We start from the raw sequence: 22,524 nt of genomic DNA, 5'->3' as shown, positions 1-22,524 counted from the left end.
TGTCGGCGGGGATAAGAGGAGGGGGCTTCCAGGAGGCAGAGGCAGGGGCCCGTGGGGAGGAGCGGGCCGGGCCGGACCACCCAGTGAGTGCCGTGCCGTGCCGTGCCCCGCCCCGCCCCGCCCCGCGCTTCCTGCTGCTAACCGAGGCCGCGGGAGAAGGTGGCGGAGGAGGTGGGGGAGCGCGAGCCAGCGGCCTGGAGCGGAGGCTGCTACCACCCCCTGGTCCCGCAGCGAGGCCGGCACCGCCGCCCGCACCACCTCCTCCACGTCCCCGCGCCGCCCCGCCCCGCCCCGCCCGCCTCCCCCCGGCAGCCGGGACAATAGAGCAGGGCGATGTCTTCCTCCGGCGCCCACCAGCACAGCCAGAGCCGCGCCATCCCCACGCGGACGGTGCCCATCAGCGACTCCGCGCAGCTACCTCACGACTACTGCACCACGCCCGGGGGCACGCTCTTCTCCACCACGCCCGGAGGTAACGCGTGCCGGCCCCGAGCGCGAGCAGGGCAGGGCGCGGCGGGGAAGTGCCGCGGGCTCCCGGCCCGGCCCGGGGCCCCGCGCCTTCCCCCGCAGCTGGGGAGGCCCGGCCGCCGCGGGCACGTTGGGTGTTGCCCTGTTGGAGAGGCCGGGGCCCAGCCCTCCTGCCCCGCTCTGGTGCGGGACGGGCAGGCAGATATTTGTAAACAAGGCCGCGGAGGCTGCGACGAGCCGGGACTGTTGCCCAACAGGCCGGGGGGAGCAGGGGGGTCTCCCAGCAGCTGCAGTAGGGAGAGAAACGCGAACGGGCCGGGAATGCGGGCGGCCCTGGGGCCTGCTCTGGGGTCGGAGGAGGCTGCCCTCGGCCCTTCCCGCCGGAGACGTGCAGAGGAGCGTGGAGGGCTGGGTGCAAGGAAGTACTAACTTTGCAGCCTAACACGGATGTAGATTGTGCAGCCCAGTTGTTTACCGTGCAGCCCAGCGGCCTCCCCTTAGGCGGTTCTTGGCAAACTAGGCCCCTCTAGCTTTATTGTCAGGCACAGGTTTTCTCTCTGCTTTTATTGGCAGAAGGGGTCCATAAGAGCTAAGATGTAGGTGTACCAGAGATCATATTTGTATTTGAAAGCTTGGCCGGTCCCTACCACCAAAGATGAGGCCAAATCACAAAATACAGTAGTTCCTTTCCTGGTAAAATCCATGCCATGTTATGTGACTTTAATAGAGGCTGACGTGTACATGGGATTCCTGAGCTAAATATTAGCTGCGTTTCTTTGGGGGTCCCCAGGATGGCATTTGCATACATGCTTTGGGCAGCAAAGACGTTTTTGCTATTAAATAACTAAGTAGGCATTTTACAGTACTTTTCAATGTCACTTTAAAAATAGCACCCTAGTTTGTGGCCTAGATCCTTGGTAAAGCTACAGGGCAAGAAAGTAGGCAAAGGTTCCTAGAAGATCTTAATCTTCCTTGAGATTAATCAGGACCAAAATAAAAATATTCCAGGTCATAAACCTGCAGCTTTTGTATGTAATTTTCCCCAAGTCTCCTGAGACTTGTGCTTGTTTTCTATGCCACTGAAACTGGATATTGTTCTGTTTTCATTGTTGTCAATGAGGTAGATCAGAATTGTTGAATGACCATAGTTTGGATATGATAAACTGTAGTTGCGTTAATTACAGGCATTCCCCATCATTTTAATCTCATACCAGTGTTCCTCTTGTGCCTAACTGGGTTTTTACTGTAGTGGGTTTTGGTAGGTATCTTTCTGCGAGTGTATAAGTTATTAACAGCTCATCTTACTGTTGCCTCTTCATTTGGTCAGCTATGCTTGCATATTAATAGAGGTCTAAAAGAAGTGCAAGTGTTCCTTCTTTGAGAATGTTATGCAGCTACAGATTGAGTGGTGTGCATGAATTTTACAGGCTGTGTATAATACTGTCTGTTCTCCATCATGTCCCCTTTTTCTCATGTAGGACACTTTTTACTTTTTCTGTAGTATCTATTCTTTTAACTCCAGGGAATGCTATTAAGTGAGATGTTGAGTTTGTTATGGTTTTTATGTGGTGGTAGGTGGCAGCTTATCATTGGTGGTTTGAACAGATTGCTGTAAACTTTTAACAAACAGTAAGGGGCTGTTTGAACCTGTGGAACTTAACATGCAGAGAGGTGATGAGAGTGTTTCCCCTGCCCCCCATTGCCAATCTTTGCAGAATTATCATTTGCAACTTTCTTTTGCTACTCTGACATGCAGCTTTTACCCAACAGAGTACATGAGTCTGGAATTGTTGATTTGGCTTTTTTCAGGCTTGTATCTTGATGGGGTTGAAGTGGAAGCAAAGTTCAGCCTGTGAGGGTCATGCTGGGGAAATGGTAGCAGTTAATATGTGCAACTGAATCCTTCAACAAGGAAAAGGTGTGTTAACTAAAGAAGTTCAGGGGAGAGACGTGTAGAAATGATAGGAACAAGAATGATGAAAATAAAGTCAGGGCTGAGGAGAAATGCATGAAATGTAGGTAGAATGAGGGAGAAACAAAGGGCTGGACCTCAGAAACAACCCTCTTCAAACCTAAAGTGTTTCAGATCTTATAACCTTACAGAATAGAAAAGTATTAAGAGTGACCCCCTCCCGCTCCCCCTGCTCCTCTCTGACAAACCCATGTTATAATGCCTCTGGGCTGTAGTAGCTCTAGCAGTTTAGAGGGTGGTTTACTGACTGGGAGTTGCTGATATGGAGTTGGAAACCTGTAAAAGAAGTAGTAATAGAAATGTAAATATTTCATTAATGCTTTACAGGTTTAGATCCTAGAACATTGGACACAAGTCTAATATGGGGGGGGGGTTGTTTCTTTTTCTTGCCACCTACACTGGAAGGTATTATCATCTTTTTTTCCCCACCACCTCCCACCCATTCCTAATACTTCTTATGGCCATGTTTAAAAGCAGTGGTTGAGTAGAAAGGTTATGAAAAGGAAGCATGTGCCCGTAAAGCAGTGATAGGTACCCATTTGTGACTTTTATTGTTTCAAATTAATGGATAAATGTACCACAGAGGAAATGAAAGACTTACAGAGCTAGCCTGAGCTAATGTACTGCACGCAGACAAAAGCAAGATGCTTCTTTCCAAGTGTTCAGGCCAGGACAGTCCAATCCCACTTTCAAGTACCTCTTTATCTGTGCTTTGTGCTATGTGGATATTCAACATGGTGGGTAGGTCTGTCATTTAATCCAGCTCTGCATTATTAGGGGTCCCTGTGCTGGCCTTATCATTGGCCATCTCTAATCATATTGTAAGCTTTGTGAAAAAAATGATGTCTGGTGTTGAGAACAGTAGAGAGCCCCACTGTACTTTACACCCTTCATCCAAGGGTCTTGTTGTATGTTACAAATTTGGAAAATGTTTCTGTATTATTTATCCCTGTTCCACACATTGAAGCCTAGTCTCCCTTGGAGGTTAACTGATTTGCTCCAGTCTGCAGCAAGGAAGTGGCAGTGTTGAGCACAAAACTGATCAACTCTGCCTGCTACTGTAATCATCAGAATTGTTGTTTTTCAGAAATGTGCCTAGTTTAGAGGGCCGCTTCCAAGTTATGTCACACTTTTGTCTGAGTATTTTTCTGGTATAGTGACTGAACAGGAATTACCTAAAATAACTGAGTTTACAGACTGCAAATAATCTTTATTTTTAGTTTATTTATTTGACACATTATGCTAGCACTCTGTATACAGTCACTTTCAGTGTTTCCTCTTTTATTCTGTACTTATTGGCATAGATTCATAGATTGTAAGGCTGAAAGGGACCTTGGAAGATCATTGGGTCCAGCCCCCTGCACAAAGAAGGAAAGATAACTGGGGGGTCAGGTGACCCCAGCAAGGTGACTGTCCAGTCTCCTTTTGAAGATTTCCAGGGTAGGTGATAGCACCACCTCTGGAGGGAGCTTATTCCACAGTCTGGACACCCTGACTGTGAAGAAGTTTTCTTAATGTTGAGCCTGAATTGATCTTCCAGGAGTTTGTGGCCATTACTCCTGATTTTTTCCCCAAGGGTGCCCTGATGAGCAGTTGCTCACAGAGCCTTTGACTTACTCCCGTAGTGTAGCAGTAAGCTGCTTCCAAGTCCCTTCTCAGCCGCCTTTTCTTCAGGCTGAAGAGTCCCAGGTCCCTCAGCCTTTCCTTGTATGGCTTGCCTTTTAAGACTGATCCTATGGGTGGCTCTTCTTTGGACTCTCTCAAGCTTGTCCATGGCCTTGTGCAAGACCAGCAAAGCATTTATCAAGAAAATAGAAACATGACTGTAAACACCTGCCTCTGGCATGAGGATTGTCAGCTATGTTAACTTTTTAAATTTAAAATTAGACTTCAGGCAAATAGTGCCCTCTTTGTGTGTGGCACAGGCAAGATTTAACCTGGCTTGTCTGGAAAATAAGAGCTTGTACAGAGCCCTCAGGAACATAACTTTAGAATAGCAGAGGCCCCGTGTAGAAGGGAGGGACTTTACTGGGACAGAATCCTAGTTCAGAGCTTATGGGGGAACAAAAGTCCCAGAAGAACCAGAGTACAGCCAACAGAGTTCTGAATAAAGTTCAGAGACTATGGCTAGGACAGGTTGCCCCAATTTGTATAGTCTCTTTTGTCTTTGAAAAACAAACAGCACTTCTGTCCTTTTTAAGCCATGATGGTGTTTTCATTTTAATTTTAAATCCCTGAATGTGCTTTATCAGCTGTCAGGGTCCTTGGACATTTTCCTGCAGTAATTGAAATAGTTTTATAACATAAAAAATCCTGTCTTCAAGGACTCTTTCCTGCACAAAGTCACTAGGAACCTTTAAAAACCAGCTCAGTTCAAACTTTTCTGGCTCCAGGGCACCTTTATACATCTGAAGCTTCTGGTGGAGGATCCTGTCACAACCCAAGGGTGTGATTTTTGTTTGTGTGCGCTTCGGCACTGCTGAATTATTTCCCGCCACTCGTAGCTTTCTTTGCAGGGTGCATTTCTTCGTTGCAACAGAGAAATGCACATTGCAAGGAGTTCCCGCCATTTGTATTCAGATTTGTGCCCCACTATTGGCCAGCTCTAAATTATTCCTACGTGGTGGCTAGCGATTGGCTTACTAGCCATATAAGAGGCTTGAGTGGTTTCTGCCCAAGTTGGAGGACTCCACGACTATCAGGAGGAGGAGAACTTCACGTCCCGTGAAGATCTCTAAGTGCTGCGGAGCCTATTGGACCCGGCGTGTATATCAAGAAGGCTATAGGGGTCTGATCAGCCTCTCGCCTCTCCCCGTCATTGCCTGATCCCTCAACGTACCCTTCCCTGCGCGCAAGTTCTACGGAGCCTAGCAAACTTCGTGTGAGTGAATCCAGAGCTCTACCTGGGGTTCGAGTCCTGCAGTTTTTTTCTTCCTGTCGCCGAAACCCCCATTGCGACGTACTCTCGAGGTTTTTGTTTATCTCCTGTTGCTGAAACCCCATTGCGATGTACCCTTGTGTTCTGCAGGTTCGAGTTTTTGTTTTGTTTTGTTTTGTAACCGCAACTCAAGCAAGTTTTCCTGCCTGCACCGCAACCATCTTCAGTGTAAGTAAAATAATCTTAAATCAACCACTAAGCGTCCGTGCCTAATTCTAGCGTGCCGCCTGTCTTCCCCGACGCGGCATGTCCGGGCTGCTGGCCACAGCCTGCCGCGCGAGAAAAACCCCCCCGAGGGCCTTGGACCGCTCCCAGCCCACACAGATCCTTCTAAAAAGTCCAGGTCAAAAAGCAGGAGAAGAGCTTCTCAACTATGTAGCTTGTTTCTGTGAGGCTTCCTTTGAACATCTTTATCATTAGGTTAGACAATATCTTTTATCATTATGTTTCTTCCTGGCCTAGAGCCATTACTTTGGGAGGTTCATTTGCTAAACTTGTCTTCAGTTCCTGCTCCTAATTGGAGTTCTTTCTCAATACCTTCTGTTTAAGAACTGCTAGTCTTAAGGCAATATGTTTCTCCTATCTTTGTTCAAGGGAAACACCATGTAGATGTCTGTTGTCACCTACAGTACACAAACGTACACAGATGGGTACCTGCTTAGATAGAAAACATTCCAAAGGAAGTGGAGGGGAAAGAGAACTTCAGATGCCCTATTTCTTTACTGTTGACCTGAAATTGCTCTGATTTTCAAGTCTGATATTTGCCCTGCAATTCAAACATGGAAGACCTTTGTACAGGATACAAAGTAGTTTGTTCCTGAGCAGCTGCCTATGGGTGAGAAATATCACATGAACAATAAAACGGGATAAAATTGCATAATGCTGGCAGGCACGCTCTAGTTTTTAGTGCCCAGCTGAGATGTGGCCTGTGCAAGGCCCATTGCTAAGAATAACAGTTTGGAGAGAGGCAAATGTACAACTCTGTGTTAAATTAACAAGGTGGGAGTTGTGTTTTGAGCCATTTAAATATTTACTTTTTGAGGGAACAGACCTGTGGTAAGAAAAAATAATAAGCCTAACCTGAATAATAGCTTTGGATCCTCCACTCCCCCCAAAACCCCATCTAGATAGCTTGTGTCTCTTGACATAGCACTTGGTGATGAGTTCCCCCCTGGTAATGCATGTTTGTCAAGAGCATGAGGCTGGGGCACTCTCACACTCAGAACTGTAACTTGCTGTTCTGAATCATAAATGGGTACATGTAATTTTTAAATGTTTCTACTTAGCTTGCTTTTGACCATTAACCATACTGAAATATTGACACAGATGTGGGACTACAGAGATGTCTCGGGTTCATGCTTGTACCTATTCCCAGCATGTCTTCTGAATTATTATTTGCTCAGTGTATAGTCAGCAAGCTGATTCCTGTCAGTGCTGCAGAGCTGCCTTCTGTCAACAAAATCCAATCCAGTTCTGTCTCCAGGCCCTCTGTTGTGATGGATGAGGTAGGAACACCTCTTTAGTTTTTAGATACCCAGCTGATTGTGCAGCATTGACAGTTGGGGGGGGGGAAACATGTTTTGAATTGAAAACTAAGCAGACCTGATGGTAGAAGCTACTGATGGAAACTGAAAATGGGACCTGAAAATGACATTTCTCTGACCACTTAAAACTAAAAACAGCTTCTGGTATTTTTTTGTACTTCTTACCTTGGAGTACAATCCTTGCATTTTTAATCCTTGCTCTTGGCAATGCTGTTTCCGCTTTGGAATAAATCCTCTCTCCTCTTACGGACATTTGTAGGATAATTTAGCCCTGTTATTGGGTCTAAAATATTCCCAGAGCTGCCTTGCCCCTTGGGTGATGGGGACTGATGTGCCCAAGTGATGATAAATGTTTTGTACTTGAGGTAGAAGAGAGGGATTTGTATGTGATATCCTGGTGGAAGGCGCGTTCTCTCTGAGCCCCAGGAAATGGATTGCTAGGTGTCTGATATTGAATAGTTCCTCGGTGCTAATGCCTATCTATGTCCCTGCCACTGGAATAGGAAATCATGTTGAAATTTTGTCCCAACCTCTTCAGCCTAGGCAGAAAGCTCCAAGTTCACAAGATCCCAGTTAGTGACCAGCTGAGCACTCCTGCAGTCTTTCCTGCATTATATTTCTGAATACATTTAGCTCGATATGTTTCTGAACTGAATCATGTTAACTTCTCACACCTGAATAAGAGAAGGTCACTGTCACTTCTGTCAGTGACTCTCCTTTCTCTTTGCTTAACTGAACTGACCATACTTCATCACAGTGCTTCCTGTGGCCTACTGTTCTCTCCCTTTTCTTGCAAAGAACTGATTTATTCTGGCTCCAGGGTTTCCATTGTCTCTCTCTCCTTTTTGTTCTTTGTTCCCCTTTCTTGCCACTCTGTCCTCCTCCCCAGTTTCCTGTGGTGTCTCTCCCCCCCATTTCCTTTTCCTTTCTTCCTACCACCTTGTTGCTGAGTGCCTCTGGAAAAACCCCAGGAATCATCCTGATTTCCTCCCCTACCAATCAGTCTCTGCTGCCTTCAGCTCTATCACTTTTTCCTCCCTCACTTGCATGCTTATAGCCCTCATCATTTTTGGTGTCTCCTTATACCCATTCCACCACCACCATGTACTATATTACTTTTCAGCCCAGGATTTACCCACTTCTTTTCCATCTGATATGAGCTCTCTGTCCAGTCCTTGCTCCCTCTAGCCCTGTCCTTCATCCTTGGGACCAGCTCTGAGCTTTTTGGGGCAGAGGCCATCTTTTTGTTCTGTTATGAGCACAATTTGGCCTGGATCTATGACAGAAGCTGTAGATGCTACCACATGCTATTACTACTCCTGAGTTGTCTTCATACTGTTCATCTCTAACCTCTTGACTATATCTTTGCAATTATTTCTCCACTCTTGCCCCTTGGTCTTAATCAGACTCTCATTCTGCTTTTCATTTATATCTGAACATACCACTGTCTCATTTATCTTACAAAAATACTTTTTCCTCTGTGCTTCCTGCTTTTCTAGCTTCCAACCTGGTTGTCATCCCTGATCTTCCTCTCCCATTTGCAGAAGGGTACACTGTTTCCAAAACTCATTACCTTTGTAATCTCTCATTTTAGAATTGGGAGGACTTCACCCTCCTTCTTGTTAGCTTGCATGATGGCCATCTTGCTCTCCTGTGTTCAAAGATGCTACAAAAACCTATCTTCTTCATCTACTTTATCACATCCCTCTGAGTCCCTTCCTGGGCTTTGTCACACATCATTTCCTGTTCAAACTCTTCATACTTACATGAAGATATGTAGCCCTATGTACAAGCATTGACCTTTTGGGAATATTTTTATTTTCAGTTTTTTGTTTATGGATAGTCTGTGTATTTGACTGTTTTAATTTTAAATAGTACATTGTAGCACAGTGGTCTTAGTCCTGCTTGTGATCTCAGCTGGCAGGTGTCCATATTTTAAAACATCATCCTGGTTGGGACTAACGGGCACAGATGTTAGCAGAGGTGATGATTAGTAGTTGACTACAATTGGATGCAACTCTCTATTTTCCTCACCCAGTAACAGTGGCCCCCTCAAATTTCAGTGGGGGCACTTCCATGAAGAAGCTTGCATTACTTTTGGCTTGTTATCTTATATTACAGATAGGTGCCTGGATATTGAAACCTTCCATTTTTCTCAGGCACTGCCTTTAAAAAGAAGGTATTTTAAGGGGTCTGCTTCTGGATTTCCCAATGTTTTTAATGTTACACTGTAATGAATCTGCTTGCATTAGCTGTTTGGGAAAATAGGGAGTATGTGTTTGGTATGTTTAGAGAGCATTGAACAACGTGCAGTGAAGTTGTCCAATGGTCCCTCTCTCGTTTTCTTTGGTAAGATGAAAATATTAAAATGTGGAGTGGAAGAGTGACAGCTTTTGCAAAATAAGATTAATCTTTGGCATCCCAAAGCAGCTAAGCTTATTTATTTTCCTCTATCACATTGAGATTGCAGTGAAGTGATTCTTGGTTTTGGATTCTTCCAACATAGATTAATAGATGTTGGGGACTAGAAGGGACCTCTTGAGATCATCAGGTCCAGCCCTCCTGTGCTTGGGCAGGAAAGACTTTGGCGGTCATATGACCCCAGCAAGGTGAACACCCAGACTCTGGATATCTTTAAAAAAAAAAAAAAAAAAGAGTAGGTAATCATACCACTTCTGGGGAATTGAGACAATCAAACCAATACTAAGATGAGATGGTTTCCAAATGCTGATATTGGCTCTCAATGTCACAAGGCGAGTCCTTTCTTATAAGGTAAGATGGATGTCGGCATGAGGCCTCCAAAAGCCTGTTTATTGTTAACATTCTTCAGTTCTGAAAGCTGCCTATTGGGGCTTTCCTTGTAGGGCCTGGTGAAAAGCAGTGGTAGAGTAGGTCCTTTTAACCCCTCCCTATAAGAGTGGAAGGAAAAAAAAGGCCTCTGAATTAAGAGAAAAAAGGCAGTGCTGCTCAGTAAAATATAGGGTAGCAAGGAATGCTTGGAGTTGTTATAACAGCTCTTAAGTGGAAATGCCTCTCATCACAAATAGCACCAGTCTGGGGGTGAGGTTCCAAGTGCCTCTTCTCCCAAACCCTGCTAACATAGGCATAGCATTATAAACTCCAGTCCTATGTGCATTCTTACACACTGATTTCTCTTTTTGTCTAACTGTGTGCTAGGTACCCGAATCATCTATGACCGCAAGTTTCTGTTGGATCGCCGCAACTCTCCTATGGCTCAGACCCCACCGTGTCATCTCCCAAATATTCCAGGAGTCACTAGTCCTGGCACTGTGGCTGAGGATTCCAAAGTGGAAGTAAACAATCTGAACAATCACGATGGGAAGCCTGCAATGGGTAAGAGTGTGGATGGTGGCAATGGCTGTTACTGCATTTAACTTCCAGTATAGCTTTACCAGATCTTAAGCTGAGAGAGGATGATGATGGTGGTGGGCTTATTGCAAATAGCTACAGCATGAAATTAACATGTAGATTTCCTTCCTCTGAGTGACCGATGTAACCAGTATAACCACACTGCAGAATCATGTTACAATGACTGTAAGTTATAGAGACTGCAAAATAAACTGGTCTAGTTTTAGTTTCAGAAATATTTAACTTGTATATGGCTTTACTCTTCCCCCAATGAAACATTTTGTCCTAAAGCTATGAAATTAAAGAATTATCTTTTAGATATTTGCATCCAGTCTGTTTATATGTACAGCAGTCTGTCACTTGCATATGAGCACTTTCCACACAAAATCATTGGTCATCATGAAATGGATCTGACCTGTGCAGAGAGACCCTCAGCTAGCTCTGTATATACTAGCCATGATAGCTGCACTTTCAGTGAAACAGCTGCACTGCTGCTGCTCCACAGTTAGCATGTTCAGAGCTAGTTTTGATGTCTGCAGTATACCATACAAAGAGACTAGGCTGCAGGACTTCCCCATGAGGGAAAAGCGTTGTGTGGTGTAGAGCTGTGGGACTGCTTGTGCTGGGGGAGCCATGAAACTGCCTGTAGGAGTAGGGAGATGGGAGGACTGTGGATCTACAGTGTGTAGAGCAGGGCAGATCTAGCAGCAGCTTCAGGCAGAAGCAGGTCCCACAGCCCACCTTCTACCCTGTCATAGACAATGGGTCACTCAGGTAATCTCTTTTTCCTTCTTCTTTCCTCCTTAATGAGCTATGGACTAGCAAAATTAATTTAGCATGCATGGTGCTGTAAACATATGTAGGGAATCATTAATCTAGGCAGTAACAAGCACAAGAGTTTGTATTAAAATTGGGCCATTAATGACTTCTACAAATGAAAAAAATTGACCAAAAAACGTGAGTCTGGTAGTTTTATAGCTAGGAACTTAAATGAGCTGTCGTTTTAACACACTCACACTTACATTCAGAGTGACTGCTGCTTGTCCACAGCCTGGCTTTCTACAGCAGATAATCTGTTTTGTTCCAGCTACCATGCTGAGTTAATTACAGGGCATATCTGATGGCAATATATATGTAAAAAATAAAAACAAAGTATGGTTAGGAAGTGGGTGGAGGAAGTTTATCCTTCCTCTTTGAGGACTTGTTGAGATCTCTGTCCAGCACTGCTCTCATTATTTTTCTTTTTCCAGGGGATGATGCTCAGTTTGAAATGGACATCTGATTACCACTGAGGGTAACCATGGAGAAGCAGCAACTCCTGATACCTGTGCATATGTGATTCGGCTAATAGGATCAGTAATCAAAAGTTGGAAGAAGCAGCAGCAGTTTCCATTAGAATCCCCACTTTGCCTTCCAGGTGCCAAAGGATAAGACCAGGTCCCCAGTCCTGTTCCCCCTTTTTTTTTCCTCCCTCTGCATTTACCTATGACTGGATGGAAGCCCTTGTCAAATTTAACTGAGCTGAGGAACACGCCAAGTGCCACCTTGGCTTCTCGCACTTTAAAGGCAACCTGTCAAACCATGCACAAGCGAGAACATACCTCCAGCCCCAATTGGATATTTATTGTAAACAACAAAGGGGCCAGGGAGCAGTTAGTTTATGCTGAGTGAATATGGCATTGCTCCTTCCTGCTCCCTTTCTTCAGCTTGATCCCAGCTCACAAATGGCTTGTGTGTGCACAGTAAGTAACTGTGTCTCAGATGCTTTCAGTCATTCAAGTTTTAGAAATCGCAAGGAGTAGTGGGAAATAGTAAAGGGTCTGCTCAGTCTGAGCTCCTTTACCTCAATGGGCAGAACACTCATTTCGCCTGTGTTCTAGCCCTTCCTCTCTCCATAACTCTGTTTGCAATGTGTCTTGCAGCGGTAACATGCATTCTCTCTTCAGATGAGAGAGAGCCTTTTAATTCATTGTTTTGCACCTCCTTGGTTCCCCCCTGCCCCAACTTCCTGTTGAATAATGCTTTTTAATATCATGCGTATTTGGAGAGAGGCATCAACTTGGTATACTGCTGCTTCCTCCTGTGCCCACCCCAAAGGAAAGCCATCCACAAACTCCAGTTTGCAAAAGCCTAACGCGTTTGCCTCCTGAGTGTTTTTGATGAATAAGTCCATCGGCACGAAATCAAAAGAGCTTTTGGAGATATAACGGGAGGGGGGAGGGGGCGCAGATTATCAGTTCTCCTCTATGCTGTTGATCCTCAGCACTTTTTTCCTCTCTTTTTTGCCCCTTAATAGTTTATCCTGCTTTCTCTGCTAGTCCACGTTGTAGACTATTATATTAAAGGTACTTCAGCAGTTGTTCATTTTTGACACCTCCCGTCCTATGTGCATCAGGAGCAGTATTTTTTCCCAGTACTGGTTTTAATAAATATGTTTAATATTAAACGCTTTCAGAATCCCTCCCATCAAAAGGAAAAAATTTGCCAAGTGGCTTCTGAACGGCAGCGGGTCTGATCCAAACTTACACCATCCTTCCTCTCAAAGTTCACAGTGCTGCTTTAGTTTGCTAGCTCCATTATTTTTCCTCCAAGCCTCTCTTATTTTGGGTTTGCTGCCTAAGAGTTTTACAAGTCAGCCAATATAAATGAGCTTCTGTGAATGGGTGATTTTAGTCTCATGAGCTCCAGTGCTTAGTCCTGTCTCTGTTTTACAGAAGGGGTTGGTAGGAAACCTAACCCACAATGATTGGCTAGTGGATTTTACCAGGAGGGTGGTACTTCAGGCCAAGTCTTCTCTGGTGAGAGCCACTTAAAGGGTCTGTTTTAGTTGCTGATGGCATCAGTTGGACCTTTGCTGAATGCCTTCCATTGACTTGCTAATTGACAGACTTTCTAACACCTTGGTTAGGAATCTACGGAACTCCATTATAAATTGGAAAAGACCCTTCTTTTCTCTTTGGGTCTGTTAAAGGGGCACTTTACTAGTAAAATACTTTTTGGTGGGGGAGGAACATCTGAAAAGCTGTAATTTTCCCTATTCTCCTTCAAAATGTGAATAACACAGGAGCAAAAGCCCTTTGTAATGTTTGATTTCTCAGGAATAGGCTCTGTAGTGTAGCTATGAAGTGCAGGGTCTCTATTAAGTTTAGTGATGGTCAGAAAAGTGACTAAAATAACATCTCTAGTCCTATGTTTATTCTGGCATGATTCATCTGTGTATAGTATGAAGGACACTAGAGAAAACTGCTGTACTGTATGATTCCCAAGTTGAGTCTGTTCAGCTCAGTTATCTCTAAAGGGCACTGCAAGTTCAGCCTGGTGCTAGCCCATGGCTTGTTTTTTCATTCTGCTTCATGCATCATCACCAGCAGTAGTTTCAAGTGTTTAGCTAGCTGTTTTAGAGATGAGGCAGAATACAGTGCAACTTGATTTTGCAGTGCTAATAGTAATTAAAACTTGGGTTTGTCCATGTATTAAGCAAGCTTGACATGGGAAACGCAAGAAGGAAGTGTCAGTGCCATGGGCATTGTTAGTCACTTTTCTCATCAGAGTGATTCTCCTTATTTTGGTGAAGGGGTAACTCTTCCAGCCATTGCACAGGGTTTCAGCTATTCTGACTTCTATAATAACTGTTGTGCAGCTGACACACTCGCAACAAGGAAAACATTTTTCTACGAGTGCAATACAACAAGAGCTTCCTTTATACCACAGTCATGTTAACGTGTTTTGGCAGAGGCCATTCTGACTTCTTGAGCTGCATTTTTTTTAAATACCTAGATAAGAAACAAATATCCAGAGAGGGAAGGATGATCTTGCATATAAAGCTGGGCTAAGAATGTGGGTAGTTCTGGGTGTTCCTGGCTATGACACAGACTTCCTGTTTGACCTTAGGCAAGTCATTTAATCTCTCTGTGCTTCAATTCCCTATCTGTAAAATGGGGATAATAGTACTTCCCTACCTCACAGGGGTGTTGTGAGGACAAATTTTAATTGATCTATGAGATGCTCAGATGCTATTGTAATGAGGTTTTAGAAAAGCCTAAAAATATTTTCAAAAGTGCAAGAGGTTGGTTCAGTCCTGTCACAAATGCAGCAATGGTATTCAAACACCAGCATTTTGCCATGACAAGTCTCCACTCTCTTGTGCTTTATTTTTTCCCCACAACTCCTCTGGACATGATGGTGCCAGGGAAAGTGGTGACTGAATAAAAATAGTGCACTCAACCTTTCTAGCTTTGCTGGGCGGCTTTGAAAAAGGTGTTCTTACCTGTTTTGCTCAGTTCTGTGTCTATAACCTTAATGTCCTCTAAGAATTGATTCTTTCTGCACATAAACTTGCAATTTCATTTTTGTGCCTCCTGCTGCTGATCAGTCTTAGTGATCAGTGACACGTGATACCAGCAATGTGGGGTGGATCCCAGCACTGGAGACTAAACTAGTTTCCATTCTGGTGTTCTAATGGTTGAATCAAGCAAAATCTGAACATCATTGCTTGTGGTTTAAAATGACACTGTCAGGTTAAAGATGGTATTTTTAAAACGTGTTGTTTTCTGTAACTAATAAAACTGATAAAAATCTAATCTAATTTATTTTCACCCTCTATAACACTTGTTTACTACTTTCACTCTGCCTAGCTTCCACAAAGAAAATAGTGTGTTCACTTTCTCTCTGGATTTTAACCAGCAGTGCAGATACACTTAGATCCAGACTCGGTCTTCTGCTCATTAAAATGGAAGGGAAGGTAATGGAAACATTCCCACTTGTTAATTCTGATTTTATGTAATAGCCTCAAGTGTTTGTGCCCCAGACCTTACAGAACAGATCCTTCCTTATTACAGTTGCTTTGCACTGCCCAAGCAGTACCCTTAAAGCTGCTTACTTTACTACTGGAGGGATCTCCTTGGGTGTTGCAGAACCATAGGAGCAGTTCCTACACCCACCCTCTCCTTGCATCCAGCAAGGCCAGGAGAGAGAGTGGCAGAGGTCAGGGCAGTCCTCAACTGCTGTATTGGCCCCTTGGCCTACTCTAACTTGTGCTTTGAAGGAGTACCTGTAAGATTGAGGTGCACAAAGGTAGTTTACAGCCATCTTTCCCTTGCATCATATTTCTCCCTAGCCCTTACTTTTAACCATTAAAACACAGGTCTTGGATAACACATTGCATTAGGGAAGGATCCTGTTCACATGCAGGGACCTGGGCTCATATTATAAACCTAACCATAATGGAAAATCCAGTCCAACAATCTTCTCATAGTGCCTGCTGCTGTAGTTCAATTGATCTGTTGTAGGGGATTCCACCCCATCATATTTGGGGCCAAAGTCTTCACGTAGACCAGGATTCAGGAAACCTAAAACACTCCTACTGAACTAGGTTCAAAAACATGTTTTGACCCTGGTTTGGAAAAGCAGCATTTCCAACTGCCTAAGTCCTATGGCCTTAGTGGTTTTCAAAATTGATTAGCTAAACTGGTTTTAAAACCAGTTATGAGTTTTCCTAAAACTTACTAGTGTAGGCCAGGCGAGTCTGAGAGGATAGGGCAGTTCAGGAGGACATGGGGATGAGAATACCAAAGGAGGTAAGGTACAGGTCAGGATGGAGGTGTCTTGCCATGGCTGCTGGAAGATTAAATTTGTTTAACAGTCTCATTCTTTCTAGCTGTAGCCAAGAACTCTTTGCCTCCATCAAATACCAAACTCTGACATAAAAAGAAGTTTAAAATAGATCTCTCTAAGCTATTGCATCCTTCTCTTCAATACTGCTGTGGGTTCTAGTGACTTGTGATAGAAACTGATACAGGAAGGCATCTGTTTTGGTCTCATTAGCCTCTGCCATTATCCCTTTCAGCTTCTCTATACTGCCCTATGCCCAGGGACTCTCCCTCCCCCCAACACTTTGGGGGTGGGGGGGGGGGAGGATGACTTTTTAAAGCTAATTTTTTGTCTTTCAAATGACCTGCTGGCCTGATCCCAGTTTTCCCATACTTTAGTTTGGATTTATTTTTTATTTTGTTGCCTTGAGTGGATTAAAATGTTACAGTTTTTTTTTTTCCTTTTTAAAAAAGCAACCAATAGAACAATAACAGAACTCAAAAGATGCAGTATTGCTTATTCATGAGTACTTCGGGTTTAAATAAATGTTTTGCCATTCTTGCCCTTTCTGCTTCCTTGTATTTGTGCTGAGGGAGGTTTGCATAGCTTTGAAAGAATGACAAGACTGATATAAGCAAGTGACTGCATATTTATGTTGAGCAACAGTCACTTATGTTGTAGAAAGAAACTTTTAAGGAGACTTCAGACCTGAGTGCCACCTGTATCCCCATCATTGTTCATCTAACCATTGTCAATTTGTTTCATTATTTTGAATGTGGTACTCATTGATTAAAAGATGAGTCTCAGTCCTGCTATGAGGTTAGAAGCAAGGATCTCTAACAGTGAGACTCCCTGAAAGCAAAGAGCCTTGGCACAGGTGGAGGGGTCCACGCTAGTGGAATTGATTGCAGAAGCAGTGCTGAGGGTGGAAGGAGTGAGGGACTGAGTACCTTTGGGGAAAGAGTTTCTGTAATGGGATTTTATTTCATAGGGATATGCTAGGGAATGAAATTCAACCCAAAGCAATCTCTTAGACTTGTAAATAGTATTGCATCAACTACTGTTAAGCTCTTTCCAGCTTCTGCTGAATTGGTTGCACTGGTAGCATTGTTTCCTTTTCTTATACTGAAAGGAAAGTATGCTTCTGAAAATACTTGCCAGCCGCTTTGTAGTGCTGAGAGAGAGTGGCAGAACAATTAGCAATAAGCCTCTTTGTGACAGTCCCAAGACTCCAGGGTGTTCACAGCTCCAAAAAGACACTTGTTTTCTTTGCAAGTTTTGGTAACAGATATGACTTGGTGACAGCTCAAGTGTGCATTTCCATTGTGAATTACTCTGTTCTATGATCTGGTTAATCTGCCTGTGTGCTCTGGACCTGGTACCACTCCTCTGTCCTAGATCAGCTTCCGAGGGAAGGATAAAATAATTTCCGTTTACACCTGCTCTGCACAGCGGGCATCCCTTTTGCAATTCCCCTTTCATCTCTGGGCACTAGGAGTAAAATGCCAATTACCAGTAAAAGAGTTTGATCTGGTGGCTGATCTAGGCTCCTACACTACATTGTGACTGGCAGCATGTCAGGGGAGGCCTGAGGAATAGGTAGCTGTACTGTTAGTCACTGTTGCTATAAATTAGATGTGTTTGGAGTTACTTGCAAAGCATCTTCCTGACTGTTGCTCTTGTCTCTCTCACACCTGGCTGGTGTTATCAACTTTCTGAAAGTGGCTGTCAAATCTTCTGTATCTGTGTTCCTCTTCCTACCACAAGGTAGAAAAGATGTCAGGAAGCAAAAGTGAAGCTGTCCTTTCTTCCCCAGCTGTTGCCAAACTTAAAATGCCCCCAGTTTTAGGAACCTCAGCAGTTTGCAGTCAGACTCCAGTAAATTGGATGTGAAAGCACTAGGCTTGGTTCCATACCAGTAAAATAACGTATGTAATTAATTATTTTTGCATGTGTATCTTGTAGTATAGTATTTTCAGTTCCCCATTTTAATCTTCAGGGGGCAGTGTGATCCAGCATGGAATTGGCTCATGTTTAAGAAACCAAACCTCCTACCTGGCTTACAGGCTGGTCTGATAATTTCCTGGTTCCATAGTTTTGTAGGAAACTTCTAAATGACCCTGAAAAATGTGGACCTTGTGTCCATATGCAGAATTCAGTCATCAAGAGATGAAAAAATTAAAACACTTTGGTTAAAGAAAGGACTACTATATCTTTGGGAAGAGAGTATGGCATCCAGATAACGTTAATTCAATTTCTCTTGCATCCGTGACTGAGTTTGCTTTATCAGTTTCAACTGGAAGCTTTTCTCATTAGTCCCCAAACCTTCCCCATTCAAAGGAGGTGCTTAGGGTTTTTGTTGGTACACCTCAGCATGAGGTGCCTAACTGTTCTTTTGTTCACTGCCCCTTCTTCCCTGAGCCTTCCCTTTTAGGATCTAGTATTTCTGTCCCAGAACTCTTAGTGCCTATTATCTGTAACAATTCTGCTCCTAAGTAAATTTTTAAAAATCAGTCTTTGACAAAGTGATTATTAGCCTTATCTGCCTACTCAGTATTAATTTTCCATGAATCATGATCTCAACACAGTGTTAAAATACTCTCTTTCTTTTGTGGTGGGACTCAAATGGCATCACAGACACGGGGCTTGTGCACTTTCTTCTAGTAACCTACATGCCCCTAGGAATGTATGCTGCAGCCTCTAGTTGTCAGTGCCTCTCTCCGCTTCCCTCTCTTTTCCATGTCATGAAAGGAGTCCCTTATGAACTCCTGCTGGAGGTTTTTGTTATGCTTTGGCAGGGGGAGCTCTGATGTGGTAAAGTTGAGATTTCTTGTAAGGCTTTATAGCACACCTCTCACAATGCCCTGTACTTCAGACTAAACCCCCTGCCCTGCCTCCTTTGCACATGGATTGGCATGACTTTTCATTTATGTTGTAAAATGACCTAAGAATGCCAGCTTATAATATTGTGATTGTGGAAAGAGATACTTAATGCACAAATGCCATGTGATTTTAAACTTGTCCTTTGCCCCCAGCATTGTGATATAACACCAGGGGTTGAGAGGTATACTTTCGTAGTCATTAAATAAGAAATCTCTGCCTCGGATACTGAAAGCGTGCGTGTGAGTGAGTGCAAATATAAATACGTATGTGTGTGTGGGCGGGTGATTATAAGGCACACAAATAGAGATACAAAATAAATATATTTTACTTAACCCGAGGAAGTCTGTTAGATTCTTGGATAGAAGTACCACAGGGAAGACTTACTTTGCTAAGCAAGAAGAGCCAGCTGCTGCTGTGCACAGCATCTGTTTTAGCAGAGTGACTCTTTGCAAGACCTGTTCTAAAAGCCAAAATCCAAGGATAATTAACTTAAAACAGGAGCCATGTGGAACATGCAGCAGGAGTGAGCTTTAACCTTTGTTCTAATCATGCAAGGAGTAAAAACTCAAGGGCAGTGAGAACCTAGGCCCAATTGCTGCTGGGGATAGCACAGGAATTCCCCACCTTTTTTCCCAGGGCATTGCTGTGAGATGGTGATCCAGTGCCTTTCTTCACCTCAGACAGGAAGACAACTTTTGCAGCAATGTGAAGCAGCTGTTTCTTGGTCTGTGAAGGTGTCTTTGGAGAGCAAGGCCAATAATATAATGACTTATAGGTATTCTTGATACATTTTAAAATCTAGTGATTTAAAAACAAATAACTTTTTCAAAATGCCCTGCTCCCAGCTCCTTCTCTTCACCCTTTCCTGTCCTACCCCATCAGCCCTCTTCAGTTTGTTTTTTTTTTTTCCTTTTAAATGCGATTCTGGGTGAAAAGCAGAAACTGCCTGAGAAGTCTTTGGGCAACCTTTATACAATTCAGTTTTGTGTTTTTTTTTTTTTAATGTCCTTTGAAACAGGTATTTGGGGAAAAAAAACAAACAAACCAAAAGCTCTCACTGATGGTTGCTGTTACAATGAGATCAATAAAGATCTTGATTATATTAAGCTGTATTGTTGAGTTTTCTTTTAGCTGTGGTGAGTTTCTAGTCTGTGAAAGAACAGCTGGGGTTGCAGTTATATGGACTGACCACTTTAAACTGGTCCTAAACTTACTTTGGTTTGAAAGTCCACATGAAAGCCCTTAAGTTATTATTGGGCCAGTACTATATATTTCCCTGGCAGGCAGGGAGATTCATACCTGCCCATTTTGCCCTCTTATTTCCTGGACCTTCTAGCTGCCTCTTTAACAAGTCCACATTCATTCTAATCAGGTGGGGGAGGCTGCTCTTGGGCAGAATTTACCTTGAAAGGTTCATAACACAACAGGCTGAAATGCATCTCAGAGCTTCCCAGCCCTTGCTTCCTTAGGTTCTCCTTGTTCTCTTCTACAAAAGAAGTTGATCAGTCAATCACCCATGCCAGTCAGACTGCATAGCAAATGGTGTAGGGCACAGTGATTCAAAATAACTTTTGGGCTTCAAAATGTAGGTTAGGAGTGTAACACTAGAGCTTACCTTGCGCTCCAATTACTTATTAGCAGCACTACATATAAGAAACAGCTTGTTTAGTTTTGCTGTGTTCAGTAAGACTTTCATACAATTTTGCTTCATGATTAATGCACTCTCAGAATGGATCTGTTCCTTGTGGTATTGTATGCCTGGGTTAACTTGGCGCCTTCTAGTTCTCTCCACTTGGTATCACCGCAAATGTGTAAAAGGGACACCAGGGCTCTATTTTGTAGCATGTTGATCTGAGATGAAAAGAAATGCAAAACTCTAAAATGCTTGGTTCAGAGGCGGTACCTTTTATTAGACTAAAAAAAATAGTAAAACAAAAAATCTTTCTTTGCAAACTTACAGGCACACACCCTTCAGGCAGAGGAGAAATCAAAGATGTAAAAATCCTCTTAGCTAGAAAATAAACTTCATTTTGCACAGGGGAAGCTGAGGCTGGATATATGTTCCCCTGAGTCCCTGAGAGTCTGTGTGAGTTGCTCTTTGATGTGCAGAAGAGGCTGATCTTCCCTGGAGGTGTCAAATGTCAAAAGCAGGCAGGGAGGTACAGAAATCTTTCTTTCTGGCTTAACAATGAAGTTTATTTTCCCCAAAGTGACTAAAATATGATATCTTCCATGTTTTGGGGATCTATTTTGTAGCCGTGTTGGTCTAAGACTGAAAGAAATATAAAACTCTTGGTTCAGAGGTGATCACCAGCTTTCTGTCATCCCCTTAACTGTGCGCACATACACACAGGCTGATGATACAGCAATGATTCACACCAACTACACTCTAGTAAATATAGTGATACAATGTAAGGTAATGCATTACATTTCTGAAAATTCCTCTTTATCCTCAGGTTCTTTACAGTTGCATGTACACTGTCATGGATGGCTCTAGCGGAGAAGGGTATCAGTAAGTTCTCCCCATGCTGTGCATCATATCAAGGGGGGAAGAAATATTGGCCAGTGAATCTCAGAGCATGCTGGCAGATGAACTCTTTGAGTAGATGTGATATCTTTTTATTACACCACCTAAATAGTTGCAAAAAAGTTGTTCTTTGCAAGCTTTCAGACGAGCATGTCCTTCATAAGGCAAAAAAAGAAATTTAAAATTGTGAGAGAAATTTTAAGATGGGAAGAAATCTCTCAGATGTGAAAAAAGTCAGTCTTTAGAAAGCTGTTCCCAGGAATTCAAATTTAGAGGAGTTGCAGGGAACAAAAGAGCATGCTAGCAATCTTAGAAAGTTCTTTGGGACCTTTACTATTCTTTAAGTACAGATGACTTGGGCATTGAGTGGCCTTGGATGAAAAGATGAGAATCTCATCCTGATATGGCCTGACAAGGGTCCAAAGGAACACTTCCGTTACATTTTATGATGGATCTTGTAGGTTTAGAAAGTAAGAGCAAAAGTGCTGTCTTGTCCCTTATAACTTCCCTTGCAGATGCTGAATGATCTCCAGACCCTATCTTTGGGGGACTGATAGTTGCAGAGAGCTCCAAAGTTTCCTCAGTTGGCAGCCATAGCCTCCTATAACCATGTCTTCTTCATGGTGGCCTCCTGTAGTAAAACCTGTCTTTTCTTATAATAGAGCATCTTAAGTGGACTCATTCTGACTGGACTGCAGCAGGAGGTAGGGGCTTGATTATCCTGTTGTTATTTCAGCAAACTCTGGAAGGGGAAAAAATTCAAATGTTGTGCAAAGGGATTTTTTCTAGTTGACTTTTGTTTTGGTTGTAGTTCTCTACAGGACTCTTGTACTGTGTAAAATTTTTGCTTGTTTGGATACTGAAGGAAGAATGCTGATACATTATTTGGATGGGGGAGAAGAGGTGGGAGGGGAGGATGGGCTGCAGTGTGGTTCACCAAATTTTTGTAGGACATGAAATTTAGCCAATAGAAAATACAGTATACAGCCTTTGAAATCAATAACATTGTTCCAGTGGAATATGTGATGGTAGTGAATAATGTAACATACTGTTCATTATTTTGCTAAGAAGCTTTTTCCTCAGATTGGGATAACAGTGTTCACAAGCTGAAGTTGTTATGCAGACTGAAAGAGCTATATGACTGCTAACCTGAGAAGTGATTGAATTTTCAGCTATAACTATTCAAAGAAGTTCATTTCTACTCAAGTCACAACTTCTTCAGCAGAACCTGCCA

At 43.3% G+C, this 22,524-nt stretch overlaps 1 protein-coding gene across 1 annotated transcript; it reads left to right on the top strand.

The window, feature by feature from the left end:
* Positions 1-121: 121 nt before the first annotated feature.
* Positions 122-19,869, top strand: EIF4EBP2 (eukaryotic translation initiation factor 4E binding protein 2). The gene is made up of 3 exons (XM_006265072.4): positions 122-472; positions 10,100-10,276; positions 11,542-19,869. The coding sequence occupies exons 1-3, from the start codon at positions 334-336 to the stop codon at positions 11,571-11,573; spliced, it is 348 nt and encodes a 115-aa protein (XP_006265134.1). The 5' UTR covers positions 122-333; the 3' UTR covers positions 11,574-19,869.
* Positions 19,870-22,524: the final 2,655 nt, after the last annotated feature.

The sequence above is a fragment of the Alligator mississippiensis genome, chromosome 6, assembly GCF_030867095.1.
Source record: "Alligator mississippiensis isolate rAllMis1 chromosome 6, rAllMis1, whole genome shotgun sequence".
NCBI classification, from domain to species: Eukaryota; Metazoa; Chordata; order Crocodylia; family Alligatoridae; genus Alligator; species Alligator mississippiensis.
The sequence above is the reverse complement of the archived record's forward strand: the minus strand, read 5'-3'. Positions and strand labels throughout refer to the sequence as shown.